The sequence below is a fragment of the Heterocephalus glaber genome, unplaced genomic scaffold, assembly GCF_053883595.1.
Source record: "Heterocephalus glaber isolate CG9 unplaced genomic scaffold, H.glaber_assembly_v1.0 deba00001472, whole genome shotgun sequence".
In the NCBI taxonomy this organism is placed as follows: domain Eukaryota; kingdom Metazoa; phylum Chordata; class Mammalia; order Rodentia; family Bathyergidae; genus Heterocephalus; species Heterocephalus glaber.
In genome coordinates this window covers 23760634-23781234 of record NW_028258315.1, presented here as the reverse complement: position 1 = coordinate 23781234, position 20601 = coordinate 23760634, and the positions used below count along the sequence as shown (strand labels likewise).

General features: G+C 41.4%; 1 protein-coding gene across 13 annotated transcripts in view; it reads right to left on the bottom strand.

Moving 5' to 3' along the window:
- Carmil1 (capping protein regulator and myosin 1 linker 1) overlaps positions 1-20601 on the bottom strand; it is a 305246-nt gene that overhangs the window by 146352 nt on the left and 138293 nt on the right. For all 13 annotated transcript variants that reach the window (XR_015439361.1, XR_015439362.1, XR_015439363.1 and 10 more), the window contains 3 exons: positions 12737-12834; positions 12319-12389; positions 11942-12015 (listed from right to left, as the gene is read on the bottom strand). Coding sequence is in view for 10 of the 13 variants with exons in the window: in XM_087181828.1 (XP_087037954.1) it covers positions 11942-12015; positions 12319-12389; positions 12737-12834 (243 nt within the window). In the remaining 3 variants the exon portion in view is untranslated. The remainder of the gene's footprint in view (positions 1-11941; positions 12016-12318; positions 12390-12736; positions 12835-20601) is intronic.

Sequence of the window (20601 nt, the reverse complement as noted above, 5' to 3'; positions counted from 1 at the left end):
TGGTAAGTTTGTACAGTTCTTAGCAGAAGTCACACCAAAGAGATGGCCCATTTTGTGTGATGCTTGTGTGATGTTTCCTATGAGTTCCTAAGCCACAGAGCAAAGCTGTATGCCTGAGAATTAGGTCTCCACTCCACCTTCCAGCCAGATCCCCCACAATATATCCCCCAGGGGCTCAAGCCAGAAAGCAGACAACTCCTGACTCATCCAACAGGCTGTGCAATTTTACCATCAGAATTAATCTTAATTGCTCTGCTCAGTTATGAAAATCAATGTGTCCTTTAATGCCTTTGTCGCATGTTCTCTGCTCTAACTCCTCCTTGGCCACCCCAGCACATGCTGGCATCTCTACAACGCATTTACTTCCCTCTATCTCACACTATGGTTTGCTGCTTAACCACTCATCTTCCACCACCTCTGACAGCAAATCATCTGCAAACCAAGGCTCTGTTCAGATCTGTGGCTTCAGTGAGTCTGTATCACATTTACCCTCTGTGCCTGGTATACAGCAAATACTCAAATTGTTACTGAAATAGAAAAGAGAAGCAGGAGGTGGAAAGGGAGCTGAACACCACTGTTATCTGACATCTTTAAGTTACTAGAACCCTGTACTTTTGCTCGTAGATAATCAGATTTAAATCTCAAAATAGCCCCCAGAAGCATTACTATTTACTCTTCACAGATGAAGTGAGACCGGGCCGAGGGTTAGCAGGAAGGTCCTGGCCAGACACTGATGACCAGTGTGCTTTCCTCAGACACCCTTTGGAAAGGGGAAACAAGAGCCTACAGCAGAAGAAATGGGTAGTTAGAGGCACATGTTTCCACATGCCAAAGCATCTACCCACGCGTCTTTTTATTACCACCACTTACGATTTTTAAAAAGCTTTCTATTTAAAAGGAGAACATAACTCTTTGCAGAGCTGTTTTATAATCTTCCCTCACTCTGTGCCCTTCCACTGGCAAGGCTCTGTGCCCAGAACAAGTCTGTGCATCTCTCCCTGTGGCCCAATGACAGGCACAGCTTCACGAGGGTGAATTCTACTTTATGACAGGGGCCGCAGCCACAAGTCCCCTGAACATGCAGATTGACAGCAAAGCAATCGTTCCTCATCTCCTTGTAGATTCGGAGTCAGGGAACGACCGAACTTCAGTACTTCATCAGGATGCAAGCTGCTCTGTCAGTTGGCCTAAGTTGAAGTGCTACTGCTTTTTGTCACAGATGAAATCATGCACATTAACACAATCAAGCTTGAATGAATGCATCAGGTAAGAATATCACCTCTACAGACCACTTGCCAAACCCTTACAAAAAATATCTTGGTCTAATAAAAGGCAAAACATTTCCTTACTGACACCTGAAAACCTTATGACAGAATTTTAAATTAAATTTTAAAAATACACAATATTCTAAATGTACATTTGTGTGATATGGTTAGTGACTGTAATAAAAGCTACATATAAAATGATATAAATGCTCACAAATACAGACTGTGTCATTTAGAAGAGGAGAAGGAAATGTTATAAGGACAGTTTGCCTAAGTGTTAAAGGTTAGTGGTAATGTTACATTTTTTTTCTAATAAAATTCTTGTGTGTTTTTTTAAAGTTTTTCTATGATTCCTAGTCATGTGACAGAACAATTAAATGTTCTATTCATGGTGTAAATAAAATTTTGGTCTAAAAAAAACTGTCCATGGAAATGGTGGAGACTTAAGCACATTGGCATGGTTTGTCTACTGTGTTTCTATAAATCATGTTGGTGCCTAGGCTTTTTGGTGTTAAAAACACCAAAAAGGAGGAAATGGTCACATAGCTTAATTCATTCAGTCACCGTGTAAATAGTGTTGAGTGAGCACTAGGCAGGGGGATTATGATCTGATGATAAAAGTGCTAAAAGTAGTTCTATTTCCTCCACTCCACGTGGTGGAGAGATGCCCCAGGAGAGCTGGTGAGTGAGCACAGATAGGTTGAAGATGCTCTCAGGACCTAGCCTAGAGCAGATAGGGAAGGGATCACAGGGCTGGTAAGAGAGGCAAGAGCCAACCACGCAGGAAGATGGGGGACCATTCCAAGTGATTAGGGACAGCACGTAGGAAGGCACAGGAGCCTGAATGTGCCCAGCAGGTCCTTCTGTCCGTACATTCAATAAGTGGGTGATATGCATGAATCACTGGGCCTGATGCAATAATGGACACAGGACATGTCCCTGCCTGTGACACTGATGGCCAGGCACAGCCTAGTAGGAGACTCAGGAGGGAAAAGCAACCACAACAGAATGAAACAAGCCCTGTGGTGCAGGTGGAATATAAGATGCTGCAGGTGCAGAGAACAAATGCTACATTGTACAAAATGAGCAGCAAAGGAAGGCCTCATACAGGAAGGCCCTGAGCCCCTAGAAGGGAAGAAGGGACAGGAGACACAGTCTAGGCACAAGAAATTGGTAGTACAGAGAGGTATGACTTAGTCTAACAGTTTCGATCTGACATCAAAAACATATCCATACATTTAAAAAAGATAATATCAGACTGTATCAAAATAAAACACTTTTGCAGAGCAAAAGTGACAGTTAATAGAAGAAGATAAGACAAATGCTGGGTGGGCCAGGGATTTAGCTCAGCGGCACTTCACCTGCCTCACAAGCAGTTTGATCCCAAGTACTGAGGAAAAAAAAAAAAAGACAAATGCTGGTAGAAAATATTTATAATATTTTTGACAAAGGATTTGTATCCAGAATGTACAAGCAGCCCTCAAAACTCAACACTAAGAAAAATATCACCCTAGTACTCTTTTTGTTTTGTTTTTGGTACCAGGGGTGGACCCTAGTGTTTTTAAATGGGGAAAATATCTAACAGGCACTTCACCAAAACCCTGTCCCCTGAAAATAAGACCTCATGGGAAAATAATCAGCCATGAAAACTAGAGATCAAAAATGCCAGCCCCAAGCAGCTTATCCTTGCCTTACCTGCCATCATTATTCTCTTGGTCACTGGCTACTCTGTAAGGCAGGTAAGGCAAGGACAGGCTGACTGGGGCTGGTGTTTTTGATCTCTAGTTTTCAAAGCTGATTATTTTCCACTCAGGTTTTATTTCTGGGAAACATGGAAGGTGTTACATAGCAAATGAACACATGAAAAGGTACTTAATTAGCCACTGGAAAAAGTTTATTTAAAGGCAAAATAAAATGCCACCATACACCTAATAAGTGGATACAATTAAAAACCAGGCAAAAAACACCAATCCGGCAATTGCTAACAAAGACAGAGGGCAGCTGGAATATTCAATGTTGCTGATGAAAAGACCAAATGGAACCCTCACTGCATCACAGAAAACAGTTTGAGTTTGCCACTAAGTTTGTTTGTTTGTTTATTTATTTATTTTTGGTACCGGGGATTGAACTCTGGTCCTTGCGCTTGCGCAGCAGGCAGCGAAATCACTGAGCTAAATCCCCCGGCCCCGCCACTAAGTTTACCATGCATGTGCCATGTAACCCAGTCATTCCATTCCTAGAGAGTCACCCAAGAGAAATAAAATTTGTTTTGATAAAAATTTAAATGTTCAAATTTATAAAAGCTATATTCATAATTGCCAGAAATGGGAAACAACACAGGTATCCCTCAGTGATAGCACATGACTCTCGGAGCTGAGTTAGCAATGGTCAACCTCAGCTTCCGCTTCACATCAAGGCATGGAACCTCACCATGAAAGCCAGCTGCCCTGCCATGAGGACGTCTGGGCCACATGGAAAAGGCACGTTTAGCCTTCCCAGCAGACAGCCGGAACCAGCCACAGACGTGGGAGTGGGGAAGGCTGAGTGGTGAGTCATGATTGTTCTTGCTGTGGGCCATTAAGCTTACAGGGTTTATTACACAGCAATAGATAACCAGGATATTTACTATCTGGGAATAAGGCTTGACAGCTGCACTAAGGATGCACCAATGTAGGGAAGGTAGCCATAAAAAGCTAATCAGCAGAGAAATATTTCAGAATGCTAATTTCTATAATATTGGTAGGGTGGATCAGAGAAACGGCGGAGCCTGAGGGATGCAGGCAAGATGTGCCCTCTTCTGGGAGAGGCCTGGGTGAGGAGGTAGCTACAAGGCAAGTATAGAATGCTTCCCAGATTGACTACAGAGCTAATAAAAATATACTTACTTTTCTTATAAAACTATAAAGCAACACAAGGACTGTTGGAAAATCAGGAGGGATAGAGGAAAACGAAAGAACTGTGATGGAAAATCAGTATGTGCAAGTCTTCTAAGGAGAGGCAATAGCATATTTCTTGACCTAAGTGGTGGACACAATGGTCAATGTACAATTCTTCATATCCTGGCACACATTTGCGCACTCTTCTCTAAGGAGTCAAGTACAAGAGCAACTTTAGCAGAATTGTTTACAGTAGACAATAAGCTAATCAAAATGTTTAATCAATGGTTTAATGGACAGACTGCGGACTGTTCTCACATTAGAATTCTGAACAGAAACACAAGTGAATGAACTATAGCTACATATAACACCATGTAAAGCCTCACTGTCTCTGCAACTTACCACCTCGCAACCTGGCTAGAATATGCAGTGAATGAGGAGCTTCTAGTCAGAGCAAACCAAGTGCCCAGGAAACACATTAGCAAACAGACATGTGAAAGTCAAGATCTGAACTGAGGAAATTTGGATTTTGTGAACATCAGCCAGAATGACAGCCAAAACAAACACAGGACCGTGGATCAGGAAGATTCCATCCTGTCTACCATGGACAGCATCCCAGAGCCAGGAAGGATCAAAACTCTGAAGAGTTCCCACGTAAATGGAAAATACATAAAATCACTCCTAACTAATTTCACTTCTGAGAGTTGGGTATGCTGGATGGCTTTCCTGGGACATAGTGATAAGTGGGCATATAAGAAAATTCTGGATAATTACTCAATCAGGCATTCATATGGGCCTCCCTACCTACTGCTGTGTTGACTTACATCCCTCTGAACCTTCCTCACTCATGTTTTCACTAAGTGTTGCTGTCATATGAATTGATTGTCCTCATGGTGGAAAGCGGTAATGGCTTCTTAAGTTCCTGACATCCCACCATGTTTCACTTTGACCACCTAAGAGACTCTTAAATATGATGTAATCTTGGGTCTAAAGAATAAAGTTAGCCTAAGGAGTTACTACAGTTTCGGAGATCCTCTCTTGAGTCTTAGCAACAGAGCATCCTCCTGTATACTTCCACAAGTCCCTTCTACCACTTTCTTCAAAGGGACATTTCAAGATTGAACTCTGAGAAAACCATAAGACTGAAGAGAGCTGAAACACTTAATAGTCACAAACATTGTTTTGGATGTAAACGTATTACACACAGAGTTTGTGCTTCATTTAACCTAGTTGTTGGTTGGGGGCTGTAACAAAAAGAGAAGTCCGCATTTCTCATCTCAGTTGACACATTCATATAGGCTCAACCTTCCCTTAAAATTCAAAAGAATCAAGTTTTTCCCTTACACCTTTCCAAAGAAAAGGCCATCATATAATTGCTAAGATTAGAGCATCACAGAAAAGATTGTGAACTAGTCTCTGGAAACCCAAAATTTTCTTTAATGTAGGTTTCTTGCAGCTTTCATTCTTTTTCTTTCACTGAAGAGAACCACTCACTTTATATAGCTGCTCTTTTAAAGAGAGGGCAAGCCCTGTCTGCATGAACACTTTTTTGTACTACCATGACATGCTGTAAATTCATTAATCCATATGGTCTTCACAGTAAGCCCAGGGGGTGCTAACTCCATCTGACGAATGAAGATCCCAAGGCCCATAGTCTGTTGTCTTAACCTCTGTGCTGTCGTCTCACATGGCTATGCTGCTTTCCATATTGCTAAGTGTCTTCATCCTCCTCTACAGAGCATCTCAGGGCCCTCTGAAGGTTTACAAATCAAAGAATCAATCCTCTTCCATCGGAGTTAGCCAATCACTTGATTTCTGATTTTAAAGGCAATACTAAGATGTATTTTGAAGTGATTTCTCAAGTGACATCGTACTCTTACTATTTTGAGCATCAAAAAGCACACTGCTAAACCAGGTGCAGTGGTACATGCCTGTAGTCTCAGTGGCTCAGGAGCTTGAGGCAGGAGGAATGCTTGAGCCCAGGAGTCTGAGATCAGCCTAGAAAATACACTGAGATCCATCTCTTAATTTTTTTTAAATTTAAAAATAGGGCTGGGGATTTAGCTCAGTGGTTTCGCAGCCTGCTGCGCAAGCGCAAGGACCCGAGTTCAATCCCAAGTACCAAAAAAAAAAAAGACAAAAAAAAAAATTTTTAAAATAAATGATTCATATTTAGGGCCTGTTTGAAAAAGTTAAAATGCAAAAAAACAAATTTAGCAAGAGATTTAGTCTGCATCTTTTGCCAAATTCTTTACATTCTGCAGATTCCAGATAATCTATTGAACTAGCAGTTCTAACAATATCTTTCTGATCTGAATAGACTTAGAGGAATTTCCTTTTTCCAGTTATTACTTTCAGGCCAGATTTCCCTCCTTCCTCCCTTTCTGATGCCTGTCATCACTGTGAAATTTTAAAAACACTGTGACTTTTAAATAGACAGTGTGAAACTTGCCAGGAAAGTGTTAAAGAACAAAAATAAATGACAGATTTGAAGGATGCCTCAAAAGCTCTACAACCAACAGTGTAGAAAAAGCACAAATACAGAGAGCAATGATTCAATGAACAATATCATGACTGTTTTTCCAAGTGCCCACATACCACAGCAGGGTGGATCTCCCCCTAATCTTACAAACATTTAAAGGCTCAAGGAGGTGGGTCAGGCCAGAACAAAATATCTTGCCACTCTTTCTGCCCCATGTGCACACACTGGGATACACACAGTCTCCTGGTAAAGCTGGTGCACTCCAGCCAGGGCATGGTCACTGTCCTGGTATATTCCCTTCATAACCTTTCTGGGCATAATTTAGATTCCTCCCATTTATCTAGTTTGAAAATGGGAGATGGAGAGCTTTAAAAATAAAAAATGTCATGAATTAGCTATTGCTTCCTGGCATGCTAGTTTACACAGAGACATGTCCTACATATTATTAACTTACTAGTGGGGCAACTTGGAAACTCTCTAAAGGCTGTGACTTCCTGAAACAGTTCACAGAGGTTCTCCAGAGTCTAAAAGAGCAGTCTTTGAATTTTCTGATCATTCCCTCCTACCAGCAAAATATTTTGAGTACCTCCCAAATATATGTTTGCCTATAAAATTATATTAATGTACTAAGCTCAATTTAAAACACAAATAAATTGAATGAGAAAAAAAAAGTGAAAAACAATTTCTACTATTAGCTCCCATTTCCCAACAGATATCAGCTTCTTTGCCTAGGCTATAGACCACTGTTCTATTGAAGCATTTAAAGAAATTTGGAAATGAAAACAGAAGCCCACACCGTCATAGGGAATTCCACACTAAAAGCAGCATTCAAATGCAAGTGAGAATAAAGAAATGGGGCTTAGATTAGGCCAGAATGACACCAGTGCCCTTAGGACAACACTGCCAAATGTAATTCCCAATCATAATTACTTCCTGATCAGAATTCCCTCTTGATCTTGTCATGCTCAGGAATGTATCCTTGATGAGTAAGGCCTATGACAACACAAAAGCAGAATCGGCTGGCAGGGCTCTCTCTTGAGCCAAATTCAAACTCAGTGATGCATGTCCTTGAGTCTCCAGAGGACTGATGAGATTAGTTCCTCTTAAAAATCATCCAGGAACAAAAGAAATTGATGCATTTAAAGCTATATATTCTCTTTTCCTCAGCACCGCTACCTCTCCCTCACTGCTCCTTGTCATTCTACATTACAGAGCAATTACATTTCTACCACACCGGCTCCCAAGCCTTTGAAAGCGCCCATGAGAAATGTGTAACAAAGCCTTTGTCACTTTATGTCTCTTGTTGGCCCAGTGATACCTATGGCAGAACAAACTGCAAGAACAGACTTAAATAAAATGTTGGAACCCATAAATGAGCGAGCCCTTTGCCAAGCAGATCCTAATTACTATTCTTCTCCAGAAACTATGAGGATGGATCTGGCATGAACTGTCAACCTCACACCTGGATCCCCAGTCAGCAGCAACAGGTACCTGGCCTGACATTCAAGATGGATGGATGGATGGATGGACAGTAAGAAGGATGAAAGAAAGAGGATAGGGAGAGAAGAGAAGGGAGAGGAGGGGAGGGATTAAAACAATTACAGCATTCAAGTTGCTTATAAATCTACCCTGAAGCACCTAGAGAGGCCATCAAGGTTTTACTGAGGCATTGGAAGGCACAGAACTAGGGAGCAAGACCAGCACTCTGGCTGCCTACAATGTCACATTAGTGTGGTGCTGGGCAGACCTCTGCTCTAGGTCAGGGGCCCCCAATGTGGGATGAATGCAGTCATTTCTTGGCATCCCTGCGCATTAGTGCTAGAACCCCATGGGCACTGAAATAAATCTATGGCTGTTCAAATCAGTTCCATAAAATGGCATCGTATTTGCTTTTAACCCATGTGTATTCTCCCATGTACTTTATGTCATTCCTGGCTTACATACGATACCTAATATAATATAAATGCTAATGCAAGTAGGTGTTATATTGTGGTTTTTAGGGAATAATGACAAGAAAAGTCTGTACATGTTCCTAACAGATGTAATTCTTTTCCCCAATTACTTTTGATCCTTTGTTAGTCGAATCCATGGATGGGGAATTCACAGATGTGGAAGGCCAAGGACAATTATATATCAGTTTTTTAAATTATGTTGGGTGAATATCTCTTTCTCTCCTTTTTCTTTTTTCTTTCATTTCAGTACGGGGGATTGAACTCAGGACCTTCACATTGAACCACATCCCCAGGCCTTTAAAAAAAAAAGTTGTTTTTATTTTTAAAATTTTGAGACAGGGCCTTGCTAAGTCACCCAGGCCGGGCTGACTTGCGATCCTCCTTAGTCTCCTAGAGTACTGGAATTACAGGTGTCCACCTCAATGTTCAGCTTGCATGGACATTTTTGTACACTACAAGCTTGAGCATAGTTCTCTGTGGAGGAATCATTCCGAATTCAAGTGGTATAGAAATACGGAAGGATTCGTTGGCATATAATTTATGTGTGGTGCAGATCCTTCTCTGTGAGGTTGCGAGGTTTTATGAAAATTCACACTGATATTTTTCCACTTTGGCTGTGAGTGCTGAAGGAGAGAAAGAAAGAATCAGATAAACTGGAAATGTAAGAGGAGATGGGACATTAGATAGGCTTTGTGTTGTATGTATGTGTGTGTGAATTTCTCCACTGTGACAGGTGTTTCCCATGATAGCACCATTGGAACATAACTTAGATATAAGTAAATGAACATGCAAAAGCAGCAGTGGGGAAACTGAGAGAGTATAAGTAGGAACCAGGCAGGAGCACCAAGCTGATCTATCAGTCACTTTTTTCTCCACACCACACTCTCAGTTTGTTTTTAGTCAAATGTCAATTTCATTTTGGAACACCTTTGGTGAACAGGAAAAACTACTCACTTTATGAAATCGAGACACTTGAGTTCACGCTTTTGAAAACCCTGTGTAACAAAATGGGAAATATATACAAAATGCTTCCTTCGCCTGCTAAAATGGTAATGGTCTAACATGAAGTATCTATGTGTATGACAGCTGAAGTTGTACAAAGAAACAGGTCCCTTTTTTCATGAGGTACCATGAAAACATGACAACACATGGCCAATCAGAGTACAGATTTGCCAGGCATTGCTCTAAAATGTAAGTGTTATGTTAGTCACGTCAAAGAAATCACCTAACCAATTAGTAAAATTATACCAATCAAGCAACAGTTTGAATATTGGTAAACTTTTATTCAACACTATGACTTTGTCAGTTGTACTTAAGGCTTTTTGAAAAGATTAATGGTGATTATTAAATGCCTTTTCTTTTGCTATTGTACACTGGGAAAATATTTGGAAGCTATGTACAACTCTATGAACCAATATTTTATTAATGATCAATGCATGATAAAAAACTATATATGGCTAAGATCCATTCAAAGTACAATAGAGACCAGGTGGATTTTAACATAGCATAATAAAAAATATTCATTCACAGGGTTTCAGATTTTACTTTGCTACTCATCATTGAGAAACCATTGAGTTGTGATGAATTATCAAAGAATATCCACAAGTATGTGAAAAGGCTGTCAAAGATACTCTCTTTCCTAACTAGATGCCTATATAAGACAGAGTTTTCTTCATATACTCCAGTCAAAACAGCATATCACATGAGATTGGAAGCAAGGCAAATGTAAGAATCCAGCTATCTTCCAGTAAGTCAAACATTAAGAGATCAGCAGAAAGGCAAACCAATGCCACACTTCTTGCTTATTTACATTTGTTTTGGAAAATTACTTATTCTTTGTAGAAAATGGTGACTGTTAGCATGTAGTGGTTTATTAATGTTATCTTTAAAGGAGTTAATAAATATTTCCAATTTTAGCTTCAGTCTGATATGGTAACTCCCAACAGATATGGCCCACATAACAAAAGACCAATCATTTATAAGAATGCAAAGAGGACCTGGAACCAAAAAAACCAAAATCTGAAACTGTGGTTCTAAATATATCTATCTTATTCTACAAGAAGTTTCTTTTTTTTTTTTAATTGGAAATACTTACAAAGTGAAATTTTTTCCCTTTTTCTTTCCTGGTTCACTTTTTTATGAACTACACAGAAAACACCTCACCTAAATTTGAGAACAGGAAGTTTCTTCATATATAGAAAGCACATCTCAGTGCAAGAGAAAATTGCCTGCCCTGCAAAAAGGAAGCAAATCCAATTCAGAGAATCATCTCGGGGCCACAGCTTTCAACGCCACTAAGCCTGCCTCTCCAGTGTCAGAGGACCCTGACTGTGCAAAGAGGAGTTGGAACCTCCCGAGCCTGCAGCCTCCCCTCCCTGGTCAGCTGGCTAGAATGCTCCAGGGAGCCGCTGCAATTCTGCATCTCCTGCCGGGTAGGCAGAAACACCATTTGAAATGGTATTTGGGGGGACAAGATACTGGTGCTAAGGAGCAGCACCAGCAACAATTCTCTGGGACATTCCAGGTACCTAAATGCCATAAAAGATCCAGAAGAAGCTCAAATTTCTTTAAAATCCAAACAGAGACAAAAGATTTATTGTGCTGGGGTCTATCACAGTGGCCGCCATGTGCCCACCTTATGGGAAGGGTAGAAGGTGAAGGGATGGAGGTAGACCAGGACAAATGACCAGACCAGATGCTCTGGAGCAGGCCCAAAGCTCGTTTGTTAGGCAGCAAAGTAAATCAGACAGGTCTACTCTTGCCCAGAAAAAAGGGAACTGAAGGAACTGAATGGAGACCTTCTCTGGGGCCTGCATTACATGCCTACAGATACTCCAGTCAAGATCAGAAAACCTGAAAAAGTCCCTCAAATAACTTGTAACTCGTTTCAAGGTTTTATTATCAATATCACAAGGCAGATATTGGCAAAGCTAATTTTCAACAATACTGTATCTGCATAAATACCGAGCCAGTCCCCAATTCATAAATTGTGAATTAAATGTTATTTGTTAGGATTGCCTCCTCAAATGTAATCCTAGAGATAATGCTATAAAATAGTAATTAGAAAAAACAGAACTACATTTTCTATACAGAGTAGATTAAAGACTTTGCGGGCTAGTATAAGAAGCTAAGAATTATATTATTGCCACAGAAAAATTCAGCATATTTTCTAAATATGAACACATGTACCTCCAAAAGCCACCGGTGGTGATGAACATTTTCGCAACTATTACTTGAACAGTAAAATTCAGAGGTTCTTATGTTCTCCTGATTGCCCTTATAAAAAGGATTTTCTGGAGTAGTCAAGTGCTGCAGCTCTGAGAATGAATTTAGCAAAAGAAGAAAAGAAAGCCAGAATGGGCTTACCTGTGGTCAAGGTGACTGAAGTCTTGCAAATTCAATTCCCTGGTGTCTTGTGTTAGATAAATTGTATCCACATCCTATTTGAAATATAATTCAGTCATAAAATTAATCTATGTGGATGATCAAGGAAGACAAATGCAGAGAATTAAACAATAATATACTCAGATTTTTATGTAATTTGAGGAAGATCTTAAGCAAAACATGAATGTGGGAGACTGAGGGGAGGAAGGGAGGGAGGGAGAGAGGGAAGGAGGGAAGCAGGCAGGCAGGCAGAGATAGAGATGGAGACAGAGAGACAGAGAGACAGAGACAGACAGACAAACACCAGACCATTCCCCAGGAGTGTCTGTGGGCATGCACATGTACACAAATATCCTTACCCACTGTACTTCCTCCCGGTATGAAAATCCAAGCCAGTCACAGACACAGGCATACATGTGAGAAAATCCACCTAACACATAAGACAAAAATGTTGCAATCTTAACAAAGTCTTCAGCAAAATGAGTTTTAAATAAAAACGTAAAAGCTTAAAAATGGCTGCTGTGGACAATGCTGATTATCCTTTATGTTGGGGTAAAGAGTGAAGATTCTTCCCCCATCGTGTAGTGAGCAAACAGTAGGATGCAATTCAGCTTAAACACAGGATTTTTGCCCACCAATCTCAAGTCTGTGTGATGTTAATAACACCTTGAAACTAATTGTACCTTTACAGTAGCATATCAGGAACAGAACTAACTTCCAGGCAAGGGCCATCATGGCAAGGCTGTTAACATTCTGAGGTTTAAAAGGCATGCTCACCACAGGGTCCCTGCTCGGCCACGGTCTGGCTGTCCCACAGAGCCTGGAGACTGGCCAGGCGCTCGGACGGCTCCATGGAGACCTTTTTCATAATTCTCCTGTAAGATCAGCAGCAACAGAATTCGGAAATCAACCTTCTGGAATAGTATGAGAAGTTTATTCTGCAATGTAACCTTTTTTTTTTTTTTTGGTATTGGGGATCGAACTCTGGTCCTTGCGCTTGCACGGCAGGCGGCGAAACCACTGAGCTAAAATCCCCAGCCCTGCAATGTACCCTTTTTTAAACAAAGATGAGCCTTATTCAAATTTTGGCAAATATATTTCCATTATTTGAGCACCAGGGAAATAGAAATCCACAGGAATTAAATCCTTTGCTTCCCTTTGTAAACTAAAGGTACTTAAAAATGCCAAGAGTATCTGTGTTGTTTACCTGTTTTATAACATTTTGTTAGAATAGTCAGAAGACAGTGTGTTCTACTTAATGAATTTGTTTTGCTTATACCAAAAATGTATTACTAATTTTCAAAGAACTTAATACAAACCTCCTAAGTCATTCCTCAGTGTTTTGTACAAAAATTCACCAAGAAACTAAGCATTCCATCTTCTAATGGCTATTCCTTTTACCCTTTCTTTACCTGGACTATGATTCTACTGGGGCTAAGGCATGTCCATCCCCTCCTCAGACCCCAAAAGCAGAGGCAGGACAGAGAGGTGGTTGAAAACGCAGCATGACACTCTATAGTGTCATTATTCCCAGAACCAACAGAATTAGGACTCAGCCCATAGAGATACTGAAAGGGAAGGAGGGAGGGATGGAGTGAGGGGAAGAGAAGGAAGTCCCCTAAAGTTATTAGAACAATCTCAATAAATGTTAGCTGATGCTGTCATAGTTACCACATACTAATCATTTAATGAGCCATCTGTGAAATCATTAATTCACTCACAACACTCTGCAGAGTGCCAAGACCCACGTCCAGGTACATGGCACACAATCATGGACAAAACAGACACTACTGTTCACAAAGTTAGAGCCTCTGAAGAGAAGGGTCAAATAAATGGGCAATGATGGAAGAGGATTATGAACAGGGAATTTCAAGTGTCAAATGGGTGGGTGAAAACAGGGCACTTAGCATTCTCCTCAGGAGGAAGGGCTAAGGCTTAGAGACCCTCTTTAGTACACAACACAGGTTCGGTAACCCTTGCTCATATTTGGGACCAGATGTGTTCAAGCAGCACTCAAAATATTACAAATTTCAAAGCATTTCCAATTCAGGATGCTCAACCTGGCTATCTCTAAGGCCTGAAGGAAAGGAGGAGATGGTCAGGTAAAGCACAGGGAGAGGAGGTCTGGGCTGGGCCAGAAAGTGTTTCACAAGTCCGTGGAGAGGAGAAAGCTGGTGTAGACCAGATCTCAGCAGAGCTCAAAACAGTGGGCAAAGTGTATTCTGGGCAGAGGGGCACCAGAAGGCCAGGAAGCAGGATTAGGACTACCCTGGTTACCCTGGCAGGGCAAATGCAGGGGCTGAAGTTCACTGTCAGGTCAGTGAGGGGGCTGCAAAGGAATGGGAGTGGGGGGTGCACTGGAAACAAATTCCTGTGTGGGTGGGATCGAAACTAGGAAACAGAGAAGTAACCTGAGTAGAACGGGACTGTACAGAGCCCTGCTGCAGTGAGGGGCATGCATGTGTGGAGGCGCTGCTGGGCTGATGAACTGGGGATTTGCTCCTGAGCCCTCAGCATCCACAGGTATGAGGACAGGGGCAGCTGGTGGCTGCAGGCTCTCCAGGTGGGTGTGCTGGAACCATGCTGTAGGCTGGCTGGGGACGAACGGACAGCCCATGAAGCCATATAATGTTTCCAGGCATCCATAATGAACTTCAATCACCTTACAGAGACTGGAAGAAAATGATCCCAGTTATTTCCAATTTCTGAGTAGATAAGATTCCAAATAAAATGTGCTAGAGCCTGAGAAGTTACCAGGTGGACTCATTCTGCTCCATCAGCAAACCTCAAATCCATGCCAAAACATCTGAAATACAAACATCTGAATGCAAACGTTCTGTTGGCATTGAAAAGACTTCTACCCCATTTTTATGATGAAGGCACAATCCGGTGAGCTCTGATGTCAAACGTGTTCCTGCGAGTCCCGTGCAAGCTCATTAGACTCCAAGCACAGCATAATCTTTCTCTATTTTACCTGAAAACACTTGCAGCAAAGAATTATATTCTAAAAGTCTTTAATTTGGGAGTGATTGGGTTAAGGAAGACATTCACAATGAAAGTGATGTTACAGAACCTGGCGATTTGGGGTGCTTTGTTTTGGTTTACTGGAATTATTTTCCAGCTATATCAAGACAAGAAGCCAAATATTATGCAAAGAAATAGCAGAGCTGTCAGAGCAGGCACAGGCATTCGCACAGCTGCATTTAGTAAACTTTGGACATTCCAAGCGGGACTTTTGTCTGACTTTATCTGGGATAATATTTCTTTGTTAAATTCTTGCTTAACTTCAGCAGAACTTCAGACCCTGCTATTTCAATGACAAATAGGTTAGGGATTAGCTACACAAAAGAAGAAAAAACTCAGGCAAAAAAATCTTGGATGGGTGGAATTAAGAAGAGGAAGTTGACTGTGCTGGACTGGAAATGGCCTCAGTGTGTCCCCCAGAGTTTATTGTGCTGCAAGCGTGGTATCCCGCATGGCAGTGTTGAGGCGGTATAAAGTTTTAAGAGGAGGCCTAGAACTAGGCATGGTGGTGCACACCTGCAATCTCAGGATTTGGAAGGCTAATGTAGGAAGACTGCCAAGTTCAAGGCTAGCCTGCCAAACTTTCCAAACTCTCAGCCAGCCTGGACTACAAAATGAGACCTGTCTCAAAAAAGGGGTGGGAAGGGGGCCTGATAGGGGGTGATCAGGTATTGGGAAGATCCCTTGAGAAGGAATTGATGCTCATTTCACTGAGTGCATTATTAGTTCCCATGAAAGCAGGTTGTTATAAATCAAGGCCATCCCATATCCTTGGGCTTTACCCTTGCACGAGGCCACTTCCTGCTTCTCTATCATGTTGTGATGAGGCAAGGTGGGCCCTCACCGGAGGCCAAAAAGATGACAACACTCAATATGAGTTTTCAGCCTCCATCAACATGAGATAACAACATGAGATTCTTTTCTTTATAACGTACCCAGCATATGGTATTTTGTTATAGCAAGAGAAAATAGGCAAGAATGTGGCAGTTAAGCATGCTGAGGAAAGAAACTAATATATAGTTTTGCAAACCAGAGACTCAATTTTACTTCAAAAGCAACAATGGAAATTCACACTCAGAGTGCAAGGAAATCAGCCAGAGAACAAGGCCCAAGGAAGCTTGTATGGGCATCCATGGAACCACTGTGCAGAGGTGTCCGTCTGGGCTGCCCCGTGTAGCTCCACTTTGGAGGAGTTCTTATCCACTTTTTTTCCTAGTGAGACATCAGGAGCAAAAGGAGTCTTGTGAAGCAAGTGTGCTTCTTTCCATAAGAGATAAAGAATTAAAACTTCCAGAAGGTGGGAACTGTTTCTTCTGTATTCTAACACTTCTCACAGAAACAAGGAGGAAGAAGAAAATCCACCCCCCCCCATGTTGTTTTCTGGCTGCAGGTGAATGACATCAAAGAGCAGATCAGCGGAACTGTGACTCTGACTCTCTCTCTCTCTCTCTCTCTCTCTCTCTCACACACACACACACACACACACACACACACACACACACACACACACAAGCAAAGTGGCAGACAGAGAGAGCATTTGCTATGAGAACAGGAGCTGTAGAAAGAAAGCCCAAACCCTAGAAAACAGACAGACAAGGCCTGTCACTCGCTTGAGGGGCCGAGTTAGAGCTGAATCAATGACATTTGCATTATATGGATTTAATTCACACAAGATTAAAAAAAGTAGTTATATGTGGCAAAACATGGTGAACTGGGTGACAAGCACACCAGCTCTTTATGCAAATCTCATGATAAACTGTTGATGTGAAAAAAATGTCTAAATTATTTTAATTCAGTGCTTGTTTCGACAGCACATATACTAAAGTATTTTAATCCATATAAAGTAGCAGCCTAAGCAAGACGGCAACCACTACTGCCATGGGACATGTTTTAATGGTGCCAACCCCACCGTAGTCAATGCCGCCCTCTGCCGTGGTAAGAGGGACCACAGCAAGCAAAGTCCTTTTTGTTCATTTAAGCACAAACTCTTCTTTGCCATTTTTCTTTGCAATAGCCTTATTTTCATACATTGATCAACATTTGGCTTCATAAAGGGATTTACAATACCATCTTTATTACCATAGGAAAGAAACATTGTTGCAACATACTGATGCTAATCCTAGCCAATATTCAAAGGTATTACAACATACAAAAAATAATAATAATAATCAAAGATGCCAAACACAGTTAGATGATTACTATTCTAACAACGAAAGAGGCTACTGACCATACTGAACCTAAAATAAAATCCCACAAATGCAATCAACTTGTATGTGATTTTTTAAAAATCATAACCATCAGAGAAATTCTGTACACACATCACCAATCTCATTTCCCATGGAGCAGGCACTCATCCTGGGGGATGCATGAGCTCAAAGGGCTAAGATTCCCAGAGCACTGCACAGGGAGTTTCCACAGGGTAAAGTCATCCTCACGACACTGCATTAACATCAGCTACCCCATTTCACAGATGAGGACACTGAGCCTGGGATCACATCCCCAAGCTTACGATCCAGCCAAGCTGCCTCATCCAGTCCCACACCACCCTGCATCCATATAGGCTCACAACACACCTGTGGGACTGATCCGTCACTTTCCTCCAAAGTGTCTGGTGTCTGTCCTGAGGCTTGGGTGCAAAGCTCCCCACAGCTAGCACTCACCTCCTTCTCAGTGTGGTGCCCACAGGCTGCCCTGGCTGCCATCCCTTAAGGTGTCCACCTCAGGACCAACCACAGTGCTGTCACAGGGCCCCAGAACTCCTAGGCCCATCTCCTGCAGCAAGAAGACTGCTCTTAAAGAAACAAATCAAAATCAAATGCTCTGCCCTTGACTTCCCATCTCAACGTGACTTTCTCTTCTCTGAAATCTGAGAGCTCCACACTCTCTGCCATGTGATGTATGGAACTTTACATTAATTTTCAACTGTATAATCTTACAGTGCAAAAAAAGACTTTACTCCTCTGTTTATGCCTAATGAGTTTCTGGAAATAACGTTTTCTAAACTGGTTCCAACATGTACTAATGACTTCAATCAATGTGTCAAAACAAAAGTTGAGCCTTAATTTTGAAAAACAGCCTTGGTTTTTGGTATTAGAAAAGGTGAAGGTTATAAAAAAAAAAATGACTTTAGGAAGAGAACTGTCGTTATAGACAACTTTGTGAAAACAGATTAAACAACACTTAGGCTATTAATGTTTCCCTTGTTTCCCTGCAGTCTTGAAGGTAAGACTGATGATGAAAGTTAATAGTTGTAATAATACGAACAGTAACTAAAAAACATGTTAACGATGTCTTGACGTGAGATGAGCTTAAAAATTAATAGTTTTTATTCTTTATAATTTTATTTTCTCTATATTCTGAAATAAGCTTTTCTCATCTGATAAGAGAAAATGTCATTTTTATAGGAGGAAAGAGGGAAAGATAAATAATGCATATCTGCAGAAGGGAGGGGAGAAGAAAATATTGTGTGAATATTAATTTTTAATGAAAATTCATTTTTTCATACTAGCACTCTCTTGATTATAAGAGGACTGGTTATATGTTGCAGATATTTACATACGTGTACATATTTTGATCCTGGATGTTATTTTCAGGATTATATTTGGGTAAAAGCAAAAATCTAGAGCATTCGAGATGTAGTCTCCTTTATATACAGCCAAACTTAGATTACTGGAGAACTAATTATCCAAATTGAGGGTTGCTCCAGCTCTGCCTTTTCTTGATTCTCCTGTCTGCTGACACCAGCTTGTGAGACACTTGCTGGTTTCTCTGTCCCCAGCAGAAGGGCCTTAAACCAGGATAGGGTGAAAGAAGACAAGACTGAAAGACCTCATGATGGGTTTGGTATTATATTCACAGGATAAATTACTCCAAGCCTTGAGAATTCCAAATATAGATTCATATTTTCCAGTTTATTACAAGTGAAACATAGGACATTACCAAGGACATATTTTGTTTCGCGTGTTCTATGTCACTTATATACAAGAAGTATTTCCTTTACTATCAGTGTTGATTTAAGGCACGCTAGGAATGTAGAAGAAACGATACAATTAATGGCGTTTCCACCCTCTCTAGTCACAATAACCAACACCATTGCCGCTGTATGTGTACATTTCCCATGTAAAAATCATGTAATACAATCTAGGGAACATCACGATTAAAGACATACCACAGCAGTCATAAGCTGTTACAGGTTTATTGTGACATGCTAAATATGAGGCCCTCTGAACCAGAGCAGTGGGAATAAAACCAAAAATGAAACTGCTGATTTCCTCCCGATTCCTACAATGTTAAGTAAAGCTACACTTTAAAGAGAATAGAGATTCTAAATATTGCTTTGAAGACTGTATCACACAGGGTATTACAAGCCATTGAACAGTAAGCGCATGTTTAATAATTCTCATACTCCACCAGTGTTAATGTGGAAAGACAGAGAGGCTGCCTCGTGGAAACATGTATGCACAGTCCCATGGCTGTTAATACAGTGTAGGGAATGGGCGGCAGCTACTGTGAGCGTGTGATCACCCCAGATGGTTCCCCTATGGAGCTGAGGATGGTGTGGAAATCATTCCTAAGGAAGTTTACCTGAGTGTTTCCCTAGTGCCACTAGTGGCACCACTACTATTCAGTCCTGACAGCACCTGACATGCCTGTGGCGAGGCGGTGGGGGGCTGGGTGTGTAGATCAGCAAGAGCTGGCCTGTGAGATACCCAAGACCTGAAGCTTTGGCAGGCAGGAGTCAGGGAGTAAGCCAGCTTGTCCCTCCTCTGACAGGAGTTCCTGAGCCCTCTCAGCAACCTGCTATTGTGACGCTGGGACTGAGCTTCAGAAGGCAGGAGCCACGAGAAGGAGCAGGACCAGCCCCACCCTGCTGGTAAGAAAAGAGAGAGCCCACTGAGGAACAGTAGAAAGAACCATCCCTAAGGGCAGAGAGACTAAGCTGCCTTCCATCACCTAAAGGGTCTGGAAGAAATGAAGTCTATGTTTTCCTACTCTGCTCCTCAATTGCCATTGCAAGCCCAAGTTCCAGGAAGGACAAGAGTTCCAGAACTCGCCTCCCACCACCCTGAGTCAGCACCCGCTGGCCTTCGTGCACACATCCATAGCCCTCCCCTTGCCAGCACACACCTCCACACACTGAGTGCATGGTGGGAGGGGATTTACTGTCTGTCACCACACCAGCCACAGGAAAGTGTTCTGACTCTGGGCTACTGTTTAGGAGCTTCCACCATTAGCACCTCTTTACCTTTCAACTGTCAGCCATTACCCCCTGCAATTCCAATCCCAGCTACAGTGTTATCCCTGCACAAAATCTTCATTTAAAATGCTTAACAAGAAATATGAAGACACATATGGATAAAAGTTACTAATACCCATAATGTGTATTTCAGAAAACTAAAGGAATATCATAGCAACTAATTTTTTGTTCATTTTTTTTTAAGTTTCCTCTTAGTGAAAAATCAACAAGGGAAAGGAAGAGCTGGATAATATTATACTTAATGCTTTAATAAGAACCATTCAACTCCTGGAATTTTGCTAATAGCCATGAGTAAAATTCACACTATGGTAGTTATATTAAAAAGGTTCCTGTTTTAGTCTCAGAAGTAGAAGTTAAAGGA